At 36.8% G+C, this 17,072-nt stretch overlaps 1 protein-coding gene across 19 annotated transcripts in view; it reads right to left on the reverse strand.

Moving 5' to 3' along the window:
• The window catches only part of LOC126915820 (neurobeachin), a 413,960-nt gene that overhangs the window by 92,861 nt on the left and 304,027 nt on the right, over window positions 1-17,072 (reverse strand). For 14 of the 19 annotated variants that reach the window (XM_050720868.1, XM_050720855.1, XM_050720867.1 and 11 more), the window contains 19 exons: window positions 12,299-12,425; window positions 12,105-12,205; window positions 11,849-11,944; window positions 10,309-10,430; window positions 9,676-9,802; window positions 9,053-9,172; window positions 8,749-8,895; window positions 8,299-8,406; window positions 6,981-7,121; window positions 6,331-6,476; window positions 6,004-6,217; window positions 3,754-4,006; window positions 3,524-3,666; window positions 3,053-3,243; window positions 2,864-2,972; window positions 2,698-2,779; window positions 2,287-2,603; window positions 1,992-2,213; window positions 97-1,921 (listed from right to left, as the gene is read on the reverse strand). In XM_050720868.1, coding sequence (XP_050576825.1) covers window positions 97-1,921; window positions 1,992-2,213; window positions 2,287-2,603; window positions 2,698-2,779; window positions 2,864-2,972; window positions 3,053-3,243; window positions 3,524-3,666; window positions 3,754-4,006; window positions 6,004-6,217; window positions 6,331-6,476; window positions 6,981-7,121; window positions 8,299-8,406; window positions 8,749-8,895; window positions 9,053-9,172; window positions 9,676-9,802; window positions 10,309-10,430; window positions 11,849-11,944; window positions 12,105-12,205; window positions 12,299-12,425 — 4,591 coding nt within the window. Of the gene's footprint in view, window positions 1-96; window positions 1,922-1,991; window positions 2,214-2,286; window positions 2,604-2,697; window positions 2,780-2,863; window positions 2,973-3,052; window positions 3,244-3,523; window positions 3,667-3,753; window positions 4,007-6,003; window positions 6,218-6,330; window positions 6,477-6,980; window positions 7,122-8,124; window positions 8,148-8,298; window positions 8,407-8,748; window positions 8,896-9,052; window positions 9,173-9,675; window positions 9,803-10,308; window positions 10,431-11,848; window positions 11,945-12,104; window positions 12,206-12,298; window positions 12,426-17,072 lie in introns of those variants that run through there. The other 5 variants (XM_050720864.1, XM_050720866.1, XM_050720862.1 and 2 more) reach the window with 4 other exon arrangements.

A 17,072-nucleotide genomic window follows, 5' to 3' on the forward strand; every position in this document is an offset into this window, starting at 1 on the left:
AATCGTATTCACAAAAATATAAATTTTCATAAACATTCACGATCTAATAATTAGGTAACAGAAAGCAAAGAATAAACATGTTATGGAAATTCTCACCGAAATGATTGGGATCCACTTGCGTGGATGTTGAGGCACTCCTTGGTCGTTTCTGTGGCGACGATGTTTTACGCAAGGGTACGGGTAAAGAAGGAGGTTCGTTACTGTTTAGATTATCATCGGTGGTTGTCTCGGTGGATACAGCTGGTAAGCTGGATCTGCGATGAGCATCTACGTGATCCGGAGTTAAATCATTCAATAACGAATTATCCCTCGCAACCACTGTAGAACTAACGATTTGAGGCACACCGTCGGGCATATTTTTATTTGCATCACAGACCGTAGATATTGTTGGAATTTGCTGTTTAGGATTTGGCACTTGCGTCACATTATCTACAGAACTTTGAATATCGCTATTACTACAAACACTATCTGTTACTTCTACTTCGGTTTCAGTTCTCACCGGAATGTCTGACTGATTATCACTTACGTTAGTAGAAATAGTGGACGGCACCCTTGAATGTTTTTCAGTTACCTTCTCCTCGTTACCATTAATAACAGCACTTTTGTCCTCTGTTACAGAGTTCGCGGCGCATTTCTCACTACTTAACTCACTAGTCACTACTGTTTCCACTTTCTTGTCTTCTACATCTACCTTCGTCTTACCGGTCTCGATATTTTCTATTACGCTAGTTGAGCAATTGGAATCTTTCATGGTTTCCTCGGTATCGTTTTCAACGCCATTCTCAATGTCGACGCTTGTCTTTTCCGTGTGTTCAATGTCCTCGTTAACATTGTCGTCAATTTTATCCGTCTCCTTCGACTTTATATCACCCAAATTGTCTTGGTTCTCCGTCGGTGTTAAATATGCTTCTGAGGTATCGCTATCGATCACTTCTCGATCGTTCTCCAATTGCAGCTTCTCGATGTCTTTGATGGTCAATAACTCTGATGTCTCGCTGGAGGAAATAGGTAGCACTGATTCCGAATCAATCTGTTCCGTTGAAACAGCAACGCCTGTGGAATCTTCCTCTGCTATCTGTTTGCTCGTCTGTTCCATTTTTTCGGAAGCCTCTGCCGTGTCAGAAGAAATCTCATCACTGGGAGTGACTTTATCTTCCATGTCCGATTTTTCTTTACACGTTTCATCAACCTGCTTTGTAGGAGCTTCAACCTCGGTTTCAGCATCAGCCTCAGCTTCTACCTTAGCTTCGACTTCGGTTTCAGCTTTAATCTCAGCTTCAACTTCGGTCTCCGCCTCGGCTTCTGCTTCAGCTTCAGCTTCAACCTCACCTTCAGGTTCAGTTTCATCATCTTGCGATTTCTGTATGCTAGAAACACCAGTACCAGACGCATCTGTATTGTCTTGAGATACCGATGCTGTTTCTTCCATCTGTTCAATGTCTTCCTGTTTAGTCTGTACACTTTCCTCCATCTTTTCAACGGGAGATAATTGAGAGACGATTTCCTCCTGTGATTTCTGTTCTGAAGGATCATCGTCCTTCTTCAGGACTTCCTGCACCGCCAAGGAATCTGGGCTGGAACCTTCGATCTTATGAACCTCGCTATAGAAATCACTGGAGCTCTCTATTGATATCGCTTCGCTGGTCTCCTGAGTCGTTGGAATGGAGACAGCTTCGCTGTTTCCTTCTTCGAGAATTGTCGGCGTGTCCGTATGAATTTCACGCGCTGTCGTCGGTGTTTCTGGTTTGTCACTCAGTCTGGAGTCCAAGGATATCGCTTCGCTCGACTGAGCAGTGTCCAGGGTTTCGCTGTGCGATTTGACGATCGCTGGACTGCCATCGCTTTCAGTATTGTCTATCGAGTTCAAGTCGCAGCTGCAGGACTCTTCCAAACGGTCGTTGCTCTCGGTTGTATCAAACTCCTGGAACACGAATTTAACTAACATAGTAAGCTCCATAAATAGCTTAATCCTAAAAAACTTGATATCCAACCTTGTAGTTCCTTTCTACATGTTGCACTTCGTGGTTCTGTTGATTGCCCCAGGGTGATGGTTTGCTATATCCATTATTCCCTGAATGCTGTTGATCCCAACCGGAGATAGTGCTGATTGGCCTTTGCTGTCTTAACTCGGGATCAGTAATGTTATCTGATCGTTGCCTCTCGTAATGTTCGTACATCTGAGCGAACTGAAGCTTGAATTCCTCATAGGATACCTGGAACAGTGCAACATTGACCTTAACGTAGGAATTGTCTTTAATTTTCTCCACTAGATGTTAGAATATTTACCTTGGAGTGCACGATGGCCAGAGTGTCTACCCACACTCGCCATCCACCGTACTCGTGTTTTATAGCATGATGCAGAAGCATACGAAACAACGAGTACACCATATCCGAGATCTTTTGCTCTTCCGTGTTCTTCGGATGAATGTAGGCCATGGCTATTAGCCATTCCTGCCATACAGACATCTGTAGAACAGTTCGACGATTTTCTCGATTGTTGTTGCACAGCAATGTCATATCCGAGAGGAACAGCTTCTTCACTTCCAACAGTTGCTCCGTTTGCTTTGATTGTCGAATTAACGTCGCTACTACCTTTAGAATCACTGCAATTATGTATGTAATTGTTAATATCATATGATATGCTTGTATATAGATTTATATTCCTATCACTTTAAATTAACTGATTTGATGATTTACTTGGATTTTCTAAACGATAATGGGACTCTGGTTCAGGGTGTCTGGCATAAAGGATCTGTTGACTAATGTGCTCTGTCATAATCTGAAAGGATATTGTATAAATTAGAATAGTAATTGATTCAGTATCATAGTAATTGATTAGTTAAGTTTTTATTGAAAATAGTACCTCGTATAAAACATTATAGGTGGGTAATGACAATGTCTCCTCGTTCAATAGTAATCTTTCGGCCAGTAATGTGTACAAGTTATGAGGGCTCATAACATCATATTTTCGTCTGGAATTCAAAAAATGAATCTTAATAGGTATCAAATAAATACTTTTCTTTTTTTAAATTAATTTATTGAATTTGTTTACTTGTGTGTACTGCGGCTTAAGAAGAATCCCAACAACTTCAAAGCTTGTAAACGTATTAATTGGCTTTCCGCCGCTAATAATTTAAAAATCGTTCTGACGCCTTGCTTCGCATCGAAAGCTGGAACCATCGACGATGGGTGCTCCGACATTAATGATATAAGCATTTGCAAAACATCGTGTAGATTTTCGTCCTGTGAAAAGATATAAATTACATTATTGGCCGGATCAACAGACTTACTTTTATTATTACAACATTCGAAACAAAAAGCTTCTTTTTTCAAACTTTAATATTTTCTATTTCAACATTCGAAACAATACGAGAAACAAACGTAAGTAACAGACATACAGAAACAAAGACAAGTCAAAATTAATTCTTTTTATTTTTCTATTCTTATCCTTCACCAAAAGGTTAAGATTAAACTTTATGTCACATTAAAAGCATTTCTACACAATCAATTACGAGCACCATACCTCGTGAATTGTCGTCAGATAATTCAGAATACTCTGCAACTCGTCATCCTTCACTCCATTCCCGATCATAATCAATTGTTTCAGAAATAATAAAATATAAGAACGTATTGTCAAAATATCCTTCTGTTGAGGTCGCGGCCCATCTGCAATGAATCGGAAACGTCATAAATCCGCTATAATCTATCGAATCCTATGGAAATACATATTTCCATGTATTCAAAATTGCTCACCAAGTCCTTTGGGTGTGATTCCACTCTTCGCTCGCGGATTGGCAACCCAGTAATAGTACTTAAGCGTGTGCACTGTTTGTAATACTGTGGAGACTCTCCTTACATTAGAATATATTTGCGTGTCACTGAGGAACTCTGTGGCCAAGTACGAATAGAGCCGCGTTTGCACCGGCGCCGGTGTATAAATCCACAGAGCGGCATTAAAAAGTACGTGGTCCAATAGCTGCCATGTTAGGAATGAAAAGTAAAACAACTACATCACCATGGATCTGCCTGTTCTTCGGACACACCAATCTAGCCGACTTTTATGTATTCCTTATTTGTTTATGTGATCATTTTGTTCCTGCTTCTTAGGTACATTTCTCCAGTTTCATGGATACGGATGGAAATTAAATAATCGTACCAGCGATACATAATAATATTTCGCTCGTTATATCGAGCATACAGTCTCGTTATGGTGAATTTAAAATAGGAACTTAACATTTAGAACTGTGCAGCAGGGTATATATGTATACCGTAGAATGGAAAATACATAGGAGGGAAATTTAAAAATAAGAAATAAAGAAACTGAGAGTGCCGATAAATTCATCGTACAGAGTTTGCGACACATTATCAAAAAGAAAAGTAGATTGAGGAGAATAGAGATGACAATTCATGTCAAACATTCATGCACCGAAAAATCAATATTGAGAATTTGGTAGCTCTGAAGGCAATATTGAGACAAATTGAAAAAATTACACAAAAATCACAGAACCAATCAATATTCCACAGGACGTATATGAATTATGAATTTTAATATTAATTTTTGATATTTCAAATATGCTTTTATAAGCAAATATTGAGATAGAAGTCTTCCTTTCTTTCATGATTTAGCTGTTCACCGCGAGAAAAGGATGTCCCAATATTTGAACTGTGTGCATAGAAAGAAAATAATGAAACAGCTTTCCTGAAGGCGATAGGCATCCTCGATAGAAGAATATGAAGCGAAGTATTATAGATTCGAACGAAAAGTCAGAATTGTCAGTAAGTACGCTCTCATGTAGCACCGTTTCGAAATAGAAACTTAGACAGATCGGTCAGACAGCAAATAGAGAATAATAATATTCTTCAGCGTTGCAAAAAACAATAGAAGTAGATAGATTCTCGTATGGAAGCAAATATTTAGTGTGAACAAAAATATATAGTCTTGCGTAGCCATATTATGAAATCAGGAAGCCTAAAAGTCGGTAGATTGCATGCGATCCAAAGATTCGGGTAGCATAATATCGTTTCCACGAGAAAAAGTATAAATAGTACATGCTTGAAATCGTAATGCATTGTGTGTGAACGGATCAAACCCGAATGAACGAAAATATGTACACATACGTTATAAATAGCATATAATATACAGAGCATCTACGAGCAGTTTTTATCGTACAAGCTATTGCAACAGATATTATATATGGAGTAGGCAGAGAGAGTAAATTATAATACGCTAGAACTGCGTTTGATAGTTCTTTCGTTCATGCTATTGTATACTGTATCGTGGGTAAAACAAAAAAAGGAGAATGGGGAACGGGAAATAGTTACGTAAATGTATCATAACATACAAAATTTTCATGGGAGAACTCGCTAGAATGTTTCAATAATGATCTCACTAGGGAGCTTATATGTACCTACGCTATTACATTTAGATACAAACCCTAATAACACAATGTGATTTTCTAATTATGAGAGTAACCATATGTCTCGTAGTAGAGTTGCTAGTATGCTTTAATTCAATTTAATTGAGTTAAAATTTATGTTGAATTTTTAAGGTATGTTAGCTAAAATAATTCATCCTATAAAATATGGGTAAAAATTAATAATTATGTCAAAAAGGATGAAAAAAATAAATTTCATCAATGATTCATTATACAAAATTGTATCTTCACTAGATCAAATTAGAAATATTATTCTAAAATTATCGTATAAATTATAAATGGATACAAAGATGAATTATTTTAACTAATTTTGATAAACGACGTGTATTCACCTAGCAGAATTACATTTACGATATACGTTATATGTATTTTATTACTTTCGTGCAAACTAAGCTTGCCCATTCTTACTTCCGTAAATCTACTTGGACCCAACTGAACTCCGATTTCCATCGAAAGTTCCATTCTACCTTCAACGATCTCTACCTCTCATCCAACTTATCGCTAATTACTCTTAACGTTAATTTAATTCTAATTCGTACGAGTACTAAATTAATGACTAAATCGATACCTGTTTCAATAACAAGTCGCTGTTAGCGCTGAGACAGGTAACCAGATGTTTCGTGAGCTCCAAAAAGGAGGCGAGAACTTCCGTAGTTAGATGGTCTCTGCTAGCTCTCTGCAGCATATAGCTGATCACCAGAAAGCCACGGTTTTGTACCATGTGTTGTTGAACGGTTTGTGAACTCTCCACCAAATCGCAAATAAACCCCAACAGTTTCGAACTAAAATTCAAGTTGTCGTGTTATATGATCGAGAAACATGATTCGGCTATGATACAAGCCGAATACTTGTTCCATCGAAAATTTCGATGTGGAGAGTTTTGGTAGATATTTACCATAACGTTGGGTCTCGTTTAACATCGTTGGGCGCTATGCAATCGTAAGGCATATCTAGTTGCGAGAACAAAGGGAACAACACTTGAATGCCGCCAATCGAGTTTAACGTGCTATGAATGGAATGCGTGATGACAGCTTTAACATCCTACAAATAGACAGTAAAATGCTCGCATGTTTTCAAAGTTCGATGTTCTACATTCGGTTGCAAAATAAAAAAGGATCAAAAAAAACTGGGACGCTCAGAAAAGCAACACTTTTAAATTTTTGTATCAAAGAGACAGCCTACATTCGAATGTAAATCATTGGAATTTTCGTTTTTTATGAATTATAAAGTATTTTTTTTTTTTTTTTTATTGGTATCCAGGTTGAATGTTTGAAACTGGGACTGGAGAAGTTATTTTCTTTTTCAATATTTCAAACTATTAAACTATAAAATAACATAAAAGATTAAAAACATTTTAATAGGGAAAAATTCAATTTTTGTGTCATTCGTTAGCGATATGAAAAACGTCGTGCCTTACAGCGAAAAATGCTTTTACATGAAAATTTGTAAAAAAAAAGACTGCTATAGATGAATGACATTTCCCGAGCGCCCTATCCTCTTTTTTTTTTTTATTTAATTACAAGTATAGCGTGTTCGATATCATACCTGCAGCATAAGGGCGTGTGGTGTATGTACAAAATAGGAGACGTTGCCTTTCGGTGCGCTTTGCAAGCATAGTTGAGAATCCGTTGCTACCGGGTTGTACATGAACACAATCGCATTCGACAGCTTACCATCGTAAAGCACCTATAAAATAGCGTTGTTAATATCGTTGATGTGTCTTTCTAATTGCATGTCGTAAAATCATTCCACTACATCAAGTTATAATTTATCTTTGAAAGTCTACCAAACAGAAATGAATATGATTACCTGTGGAAATTTGTCATTTTTAATTATAGATTAACCCCTTAACCTACGATTTACGTTCGAGAATTTTGGGCCGAAAACGTAAACAAGCTCGCGCAGCCTTCGAGCCACTCGCACGACTTGTGTAGTACGATGACCCGTACTATGCCTGTAATATTTACGTTTGGTCCGATCATCGTACTACGGGCTATGCCCGTAGTTGTAGATTAAGGGGTTAATAAATTAGAAAGTAGAAAAGTAGACTTTCAAAGTAAATTTTCATAACTATTCAAATTAATATCTACATGTTAAATGGACAAACGTGCCACACATCACAAACCGAACTGAACGTGATTTTAGGTCAGACAGGCTGTGTTAAATCTTCAGAGGGACGTTTACGGACTTAAAACAATTTCCAAACTCAGGATATCCATTAGTCGCAGTGTCCATGGCTAATAACTAGACTGCAGATTTTTATGCAAATTCATATTTTAATCCTAAACAGTGATTTGTTCCTTAACTTTTACTTTTGGATATTTTACATATATTTGCATCTTTAGAGTTCTCATAAATGAATAAACATCCGCAGCCTATTAAAGAAACACTAATTAAAGTATGACAGCTATAACTTAGTATATGTTCGTCCGTACAACCTATGAAAAATCTTTTACTACGAAAATACACACATCACAGCAAAATGATCAAACAGACAGGCCTATAAAAAAACTTAACTGTTCAATAGGCTGTAAATTAATCAGGGTCTTGCTATAGGCCTACATCGTAAGAAAGCATCAGGCAAAACAGAAAATTGTGGCTCGTATGAGTAACGAGTCGTGTGTGTAAATAAACGAAAAAGAGGAAAATCCACAAATAGAAGCAAATTATGCAATGGATAGATACAAACGTTATGAATCGCAGTAACGTCCAACGGAACGTGACGTTCTGGGGAAAAGATATTCGTAGTGATGGTCGATAATCGGGGTAATTACCTCTGACGAAACTCGAACGCAGTAACAGAGTGATTAAACAATGTGCAAATCAAATGTAAACGGGAGAAAAAGAAAATAAAAATGCTTACAGTTTGCATACTTTGGTCCACCATGCTCGTGAGCTCCGGCTCATCACTCACCCTTTTGTGATTGTCAGGCAGATTCAGGTAACACTCGTTGTCAAAACGAAACTGACTCTGTGAACAAAACAGGAATGGGAACACGGAATATTGAATATCTAATGAATCTACATAAATCCGAGTTCCAGATGCCTTTGTGAAGAACACGGAGAAAGTGTCACAGAAAATTAAAAATCTTTATGAAAAAATACGTGAAAGGAATTTCTTTCACAATTATAATCTGCTTTTATGTTATTTCTCTATATTTTGAATTACTAGAGCGCAAATTCTATTTAAAAGAAATTCATATTTAGCTGGAACGTGTATCCATAATTACGAACGAAGAAGGAAAGTTTAATGGAAGAATTTTTTTCAAGCCTGTTATCTATGCAAAGTTTTATGTTTCTAAACTCAATGTACCTTATATCCAGGCCCCAGTCTATGCATAGCGCATATCTGATGCGTCGTCAGAGCTTCGCTGAACAGATAAATCGCGCTCATTTGTCCGCAAAACACGCGCTCTTCATCCAGTTCCGGTGTAGCTCCGATGTAACATTTGTCAAAGGGCTGCAAAGAAGAACGTGTTATATAGCTCTTTTCATTTTCGATCAACATTTCATATCCAGAGACCACGAGCGTTTCGAGCAACGACCAGTTTTAATTGCGGTCGGTAAACACGTAAAATTAATAGGCGAAATTATATTCAATACGTAAATTTACTTACGTCGTTTGTCGAAACGAACCACGCCATTTCGGTACTCGAAGCCAATTGACCATTCACCAAACATTTAATTTCACTCTTCGTCCACCTATTATATATGTACACTACGGCGATCATGTACCACTGTGAAAGTAAACATTATTGGTTCTCTTGAAAATGTTTCGAATAAATTGTTCTTGAGTCGAACATTTTGTAAAGAGATTTAACACGAGAAATTTTTATTAAATATTTTGACAACACATACGGGAGAAATGTTACAAAAAGTAGTGAAGTTTTATACAATTAACACTTTCATTCCCGTAATAGGTGTACGATACACATGTAGAATTATGAAATACTATGTTTCTATCGTCAGACATGTCTTATTATACTTAAAATATTTCTTGCCCATATTTCCATACTATGATGTTTTTATCACGATGTTCGTATAAATTTTACCGATCATATGATCAATAGAAACGTACGACGAGTAGGAAAGTTACACATAAATGTTTGTAATATCTAAATAATTTGGGAATGAAAGAATTAAATGTTTTAATTTAAATTTCGAGTTACATCATACTTTGATCTTAACACCGAATATATTAAATAAATTTCCACAAAATTAACATGGAAATGTAACCTACCTTACGTGGTTGGAATTCATATTTGACACAATGTTGGAAGCCCTTGCCCTTCACTTTCATAGATGTGAGGACCAAGCAGTTCCCTACGAAATGCGCGGAGTACCCTACTCCCTTGCTAGTTTTAAAACTGCGAACAAAGGAACGCACAAGCTTTGTAAACGTAAATGGTGCCGACTAAAAATATCTGGAATGTCAATAAAAATTCATCAACGATCTTTCTGCTCTGCTCGGTTTCGATCCTCTGTATTTTATTCCTATTCTCCTGAATAACGATATACTTTGTAAACGGAAACAACAGTTGTCGATTGTATGGAAATCGAATTGTTTCCGCGTGACGGAATGCGATCAAATTGTTGCACGATGCAACGCTCGAATAGGAATCCTTTTTTTCGCGCTAACTCAAACGGAGCTGCGTTTAATCAAATTCGAACGGTCGAACATGAAGGAATTTGATCGGCGCGTTTTTCCCCCGGTCCCAATTTCCTCTGTTTTATTCCAAGTTCCGTGTATTTCTCTTTCTCTCGTTCGTGAAAGTCGGCAACGTAAACGATTCTTTAAGGTAGCCAGTACTAGCCAGGCCACTTCGATTCGAGAGAGTGTTCTCGCAAGAGCGCTTGATGTAAGAGCACTTACCAATAGAGGTACGGCTTTTCTCGTTCGATATTAACGGAGTTGATAGGATCCAGACGGAACCACGTGGTAAACGTGAATCCATTCTCGTGTGGCCATTTCGCGAGCGGTGGAAGGACGATCGCCTGACAAAGTTGCAGAAATAATTAAATAAGCTTGAGTAGAATTAGAATTTTATTATATTACATTATAGAGAGGTACTTCATTTACCATTTATACTGGTTCTAGCTATTTATTTATACCTCCTGATTTTCTGACATAGAAAGACGCCAAAATCTACTTAATAATTGATGTGATCTTGTCTGAAGAGGATGTTATATTAATGAAATTAGGTTTCATGGGTGGGTCGTGCAGTTTTCCAATATGGTGCAATTATTCAACATAATAATTAGGTTTAGGTATAGGTGTATTTGGAAAATAAGCTGTCAAACTTTGGCAATACGTTGTGTGTATTTTTAACGACTATTCATTTTCTCCCTCATATTTATATAATTTTTAATAAATGGCTTACAGCTTACGATCTTCATGAAGATATACGAAATGCTCGTTTAAAATGAGTTAAATTTTGAATTTTTACTCGATGAATTAAAATTTCTGTCTTAAGTGTGTACTCGCTGCATAAAAACTTTATTCAAACTTCGTAGTAGAAGCTCCCCCTTTGACTTGTACTCTTTCAAAGTTATATATTAAAGGAAACGCTCGAAACAGTTCCCCCGAATAAGAAACTTCTTTTCCTTAACATTTTCTGTCATATCGAAAGTTTCTGTCTCTAAAACTCATTGAATAGCTACCAACGTTTGCGCCGGACGACATCTGTTCCGATGGATTTTCGCAGAGAGTTTTATGTTCTTGCTCTACCTTCGTCTTTTTGTTCGATTATAAAATGGATTGCTATGTCCATGCTAAAATAACATTTATTATAATACGAAAGAAATTCTCTTCAATGTGCAAGCTTGAAAAAGGCTTTGTTTAACTTTGAAAAGAATGATTCATGCTTCCTTATAGCTTTAAGAAATGGAACATAAATCCAAAATTTGGCATCTCGTACATTGGTGATTCTGTGTTACATAAATCAAACGCTTTTATTTCTTTTTTAGAGAAAAGGGAATTGAAATAAGAAATTTTTGAAATGCAAAATGAATCAAGTGTCAAGATCGAAAAAATCTGATATATCTACTTAATTTTCACGGAGTCTTAGAAAAATTTACTCATACGGAAATTGTTACAAATTATTGCGAACTACGTCTTGGATTCTATCCTTTACGTTTAAAAACATATACTTTTAATCTTGATCAAGCTTTAGGTTCATCCATAATTTGGAATGATTTTCCAGCTGTTCGCCTATGGAGTTCGACTGGACGAAGAATCAATAGGTCATTTGATTCGACGGATTAAGCGCGAGTGGAAGTTCCATGAAACAAGGCGAATTTTCTTATCGAAAGTTTAATAGAGTTCAGAATCGAATGGCATCTTCCGCGAGGTCGTAACAGGAATATCCGGTGCCGGAGAGGAACGGCTGAGAGAAGGATGAAAATCGACTTACCGATCCCTTTCTGCCGGGAAAACTGAAAAACACGTCGGGTCCGTTCCGTTGCGGCATCTGACGAAGAACGTTTAACAGTTTTGCCGAGTGTCGTGGCTGTGACATACAAGAATACAATACAAATTCTACACAATACATCATATAAGATATAAACTTCTACTCAAAAGTCTTAGGAAAGTTTCGTTAGTTTCTTTGAATATGAATAATTCTCTTTCGAAAGAAAATTTGTATTTCTATATCTTCTGGACCTTCTTACCCATTTCCCTTTTACAGCTTTCATAGCACCGAATAAAAGTTTTAACTCCTTCACCGTTATACTGTAACTGGCCAGCACTCCAAGCATGTCGATCAGTAGATCTATCGAACAGAGGAACGTTGCTTGTTGTGTAAATTGTACGTATGGACTATTATAGACGCGACCAGGATTAGAATCGTTTGATAAGGATTTACCTGCGACGACAGTTTCAGCGCGGGACAGCCGAAGCAGCACGTGTTCGATGAGGCTTACGTCTGTACACGCTTGTAAGTTGCGCACGCTCTTCCTTAAAATAGCGATGAACACGCTCCATATTTCAGCCTGTAACAAACAAAAGACATAAAACATGAGAAAAATAAAAGTATCATTTCATTCCCATGAATGTATTCTCGAGTGTAAAAATATTTTTAAAAAGTTGCAATTTCACACGACAAATTGAAAATCATATGTGTGTAAGTCAAGATCTGGAGAATTTGAATTTTATTCAGGTATTTTAAATTCTTAAAGGTATAATCCCTTTAGCTTAATTAATTAAGCAGAATAATTATAATTTTATTCTCTGCTGCGATGCGTGTACGTGACTTGAAAAAATATGATGAAATTTTTACAACAACAAATGCTGCACGCTGTTTCATGAAAAATGGTCTTCCATACTGCAAGTTAATCTAAATGAGCCCGTTCTTACAACCTCTTCCACTAAGCTATAACAAATTCCAAAACCCATATCCAATCACGAGTTACGTAAGTATTAAACGATACATTAACGCAAGCTGTACCGGCAACCATAAGGCCTACTTTAGTGGCGGTAGCTAATATCCAAATTATTATACGGGGCTATTGGTTAAAGTTATCCAAGCCTAGTCATTAGATCAGAGATCAGAAGTGAAGCAACAACCAACGAACGAACTCGCTTTTAATCCGTTACTAATACGTGAGCGAAGTCACGGAGCGACATAATCGTGGAAAGCAAGAGGAGGCCAAACTGAAAAGCATCCAGCGACCGCCGACACCGTTGAAATCCCGAAAATGCGGTGGAAATTTCACCGGCTTGGAATTTCCGAAGTTTCGCCGAACGAGAGTTTAAGGGTATCCTATGTATATCGGATAACGCGATAGGGTGGTTTTTCGTACGTGCATGGAATTAAAGGGGCGCCGCAACTCGAGTTAATCCCCGAGGGAAAGACGTTTTGTGTAGAACATTCGAGGTTTGGCCTCTTTGGGGATTCGTGACAATTCTATCGATACCGATGCGAGGATAAACCATCTCGTGCCGTAAGTAAATCGATCCTCTTCCTGAATAATTACGATGAATTGAATCTAAGTTGAGAAACTGTGATGAATAAAAAGCGAATTTTAAGTAAAGTGAACTTTGGGAAAAATTTCTAGCTTTAGTAACGTGACAATCTTTGTAGCGTGTATGATGCCGGTTAATTAAAAACGAATGACATAGTCTTGACACGTTGTTTGGCGCAGGTTTGCTTGATTGACTTTTAAATAGCAGTTTTAACATCTTACAGCAAAGCTTTATGTCTCTACTTTTCAGTACTCAACGTTTCAGTTAATTAGTTTCATAGGTAGAACCACAAGATATTAAGTAGGAATATTCCCAAAGATTATTGGAATACTTCTGTTCTTCGGTAATAAATTTGCTGTACACAGACTAATTAAAATATAGTGTTTTAATAGCTATTTAAAAAAAAAGAAGGTGAGAGAACGTACAGCTTCTCTTCTTTTTAATTTTCAATCAAAGAATTCAAAAGTAATGAAAGTACTGCGGCCCGGTATAAAATGCACACAGAAATTTACATCATAAATTACGTTCAATACTTCGCAGCACTCATCTCCGTACTCTATAAGGAATATGGATGGTATATATAGATAGTCGTGTAATCGAGTTTTTAAATTGGCATTTCGTTTTTCCCCGTCAATTTGTAAAAAGAAAGAAATTTCAGTTCAGGCAAACTACCGTTCCTGTCTTTACCGTTTATTTATAGGTTGTATGACGAAACCATTTCTATCTTTAATAAATATAATAAACGTTATTCAATAATAATATCACCGACGTTGAAATAATTTCGATATTCTTACATTTCCATGAACCTTATAAAACGATCAATTATTTAACAGAATATTCTATTTTCGAACATGAATTTCTTGACGTCGCTTAAAATCGTGAAAAATACGTTTCCAACAGTCTTCGGCAGAAAATAAGAGGGGATGTTGAAAACTACTAAGATACACATCGCGTAGAATTCGTAGCGAGTAAAAGATATTACCTTGGATATCGAATTTATTCAATGAATGTCTTTCCGTAATAGTGCAGTGGCATTGTTTCCCCAACGATGTCGTTACAACACCGCGTTTCGAAGACAGTGTATTGCGCATCAGGGCACGTAAACGATGAAATATAACCGAAACGAGACGTTGTTCGTGTAACACCGAATTCAGCGCGAATCGGTAATATCGTCCGATCGAAGACGATTACACGTGCTTCGATGAAATTAAATTCTTTGACGGTTTCGATGCCCTCCCTCCGTGGATTCGAGTAAATTTTTGCACGTCAAATTTGCATTAATTTTTTCAGAAAACAACAAGGGAGAAAACGCAGAACAAACCGTCAAATATATGTAATATTACTATAAATTTAACGCTTACTTATTGGGAAGATTGAACCAAGCTTCTCCTGTAGCAGCGGCTTTGTGTTAACACACCTTTCTTATCGCACGACAGAATTTAGACTACAGCTCTCGTCTCGCTACGCTTGTTATTATTACAAGAACGTTTCTCTCCTTTGATCGACCGATGGTGTTGTTGTTCTACCATTTGTGTTGATATACTGATTCAACTATGTATGTATTATTAATGTCGACGAAAATTTAACCACTATTAAATAAGTTTGTTGCTCATAAGTCGACTGTGGATATTTATGCATTTATAGAAAATTTAAATATATATTCATTAACAATACATATTTCAATATATATATATTCCATATATTCCATATCCCATATATATATATATGGAAATATGTACTGTTAATGAATATAAGGTCTTGAAATTTTATATATATTTCTTTTTACATATATGGAATATACACAATAATAGAAAATTAATAATCAACATTTTGATGAATTTGTAATAGAAATAAAATATATAGAAGAACAATATTTCTTCATCGCGCATTTTCTTCTGCAATTCATCAGTCATGACAGAAAAATTCTTCCCCTCTTCTCCTAGAATTGTCATCTCAAGCTTTAATGAATATTGCGAAAATATGTCACGAGGATGCCAGCTGATCTCGCGCAATCATGTTTTCCATGGGATCGTTCAATTTCGTCTCTGGGACTTCGTCCATTTCGCTTGGTGCATTAAACTGTACTTGCGGGACTGGCACCCACTTTTCAACAACCGTGTCACGCTAAAAGCTACCAGCCGTGTACGGCTTTTAAAGCTGATTGCGACACCAAAGAGCGCTATTCTTTCGAACATTACCATGTTTGATGGACGTCACTTCAGCGCCTCTTTTTACATTCGTATATTCTTCTGATCGTAAGATCGATTTATTGGCCTTTCATATCAAATTCGTGTAGTATCTATCCATTTTGTGAATGGTATATTGTAAATGTAATATGGTTTTATATCACGATCCTTCGTGTGCATTGAAATGGTTTACTGGAATTAGGTCAACTCGAAGAAAATGGATCAGTAAAACATAGACGGTTTTGAGAGAAAAGCGTGATATTACAATTTAATTTTAAACATGATGTCCTAGAAACTATTTGCAAAATTTCGTACTTGTTCCGTTCATTTTAATATAAGGAGTTAATAATATTTTATCGAATTAATTTATTTAAACATTTAATTGATACCCCACTGAATGTCGTTGCGAGTTCAACGTCTCTTATATCTCCTATATTTTTATACTTTGCAGTGAAACTGGTATTTTAGATTCAGTTCTGACACCCGAACGAATAAAAAGGAATCTCAATTTTCCAATTTTATATCTACATTATTTTAATCCTCGTGGGATCATATTTTCATTGTCTATTATCTTTGAGACATCCCAGTGAAAAAGACGATATCGGAAACAAAATATTTCGCTACGCCGTGTTTATCCTTCGCAACTATCCATTTTTCATGGCCACCTTACATTTTTCCATAGCATGAATCCAAAGGAAGATATCAACGTGGCCTGTTTTTCCTCAACGATTTTAATCTCAATACGTCTTCGGATAAATTACGATAACGGGAGTGACGTTGGCGATGTAATCTTCCGGCAATATCGCGGAACGATAGAGCAAAAAATCCGAACTCCATTTACAGCGTTCCTTTGAAGACAGAAAAAATACGATACTCGACCCAGTGAAAAAGTTTGAAAAAAGAGTAAGAAATATTTCTTCGTTAAGAAAATCTAAAAAGAATTTCAAATTCACCAGAAGAATGTGATAATTGAAAAACAGTCTTGATTGCATTTTCTTTGCGATCCAAAGAAACCGTTAATGACGTTCTAATGGAAGGAGATCCAAGAAGTTTCGTTGAAACTAATGACCTCGCGTTTTAAAACTTTATTTCGAGATCTGCTCGTTGAAAAATCCGCTCGTATCGTTAGGTCGTTGCGGATACTTTCAATTATTCTAGGTACGACGTGCACCTCGGTCGTTTGCATATTTAAACACGCCGAGAGCCTCTTGATTAAGTATTGCCGCTCGAGTTGATAACTCGGCGCTGTAGTTGCATCGGATAATGAAAATCGCGAAAGTATCGGCTGAAAGAGGACGAAGAACCGTGGAGCGTTCTCGACATGGCTGCGAAACGAAACCACAGACGATCTCCCCCCCTCGACCCCCTGTTAATTACATCGTTATGAAATCAGTAACCCTTATGCAATTAACAACCTTTATCAAAGTCCCATCATGGGTTCCCGTTTAATCAAATTCTCCTCTCTCGCGTTTCTTTCTCGATCCCTTC

The sequence above is a fragment of the Bombus affinis genome, chromosome 4, assembly GCF_024516045.1.
Source record: "Bombus affinis isolate iyBomAffi1 chromosome 4, iyBomAffi1.2, whole genome shotgun sequence".
Taxonomy (NCBI): domain Eukaryota; kingdom Metazoa; phylum Arthropoda; class Insecta; order Hymenoptera; family Apidae; genus Bombus; species Bombus affinis.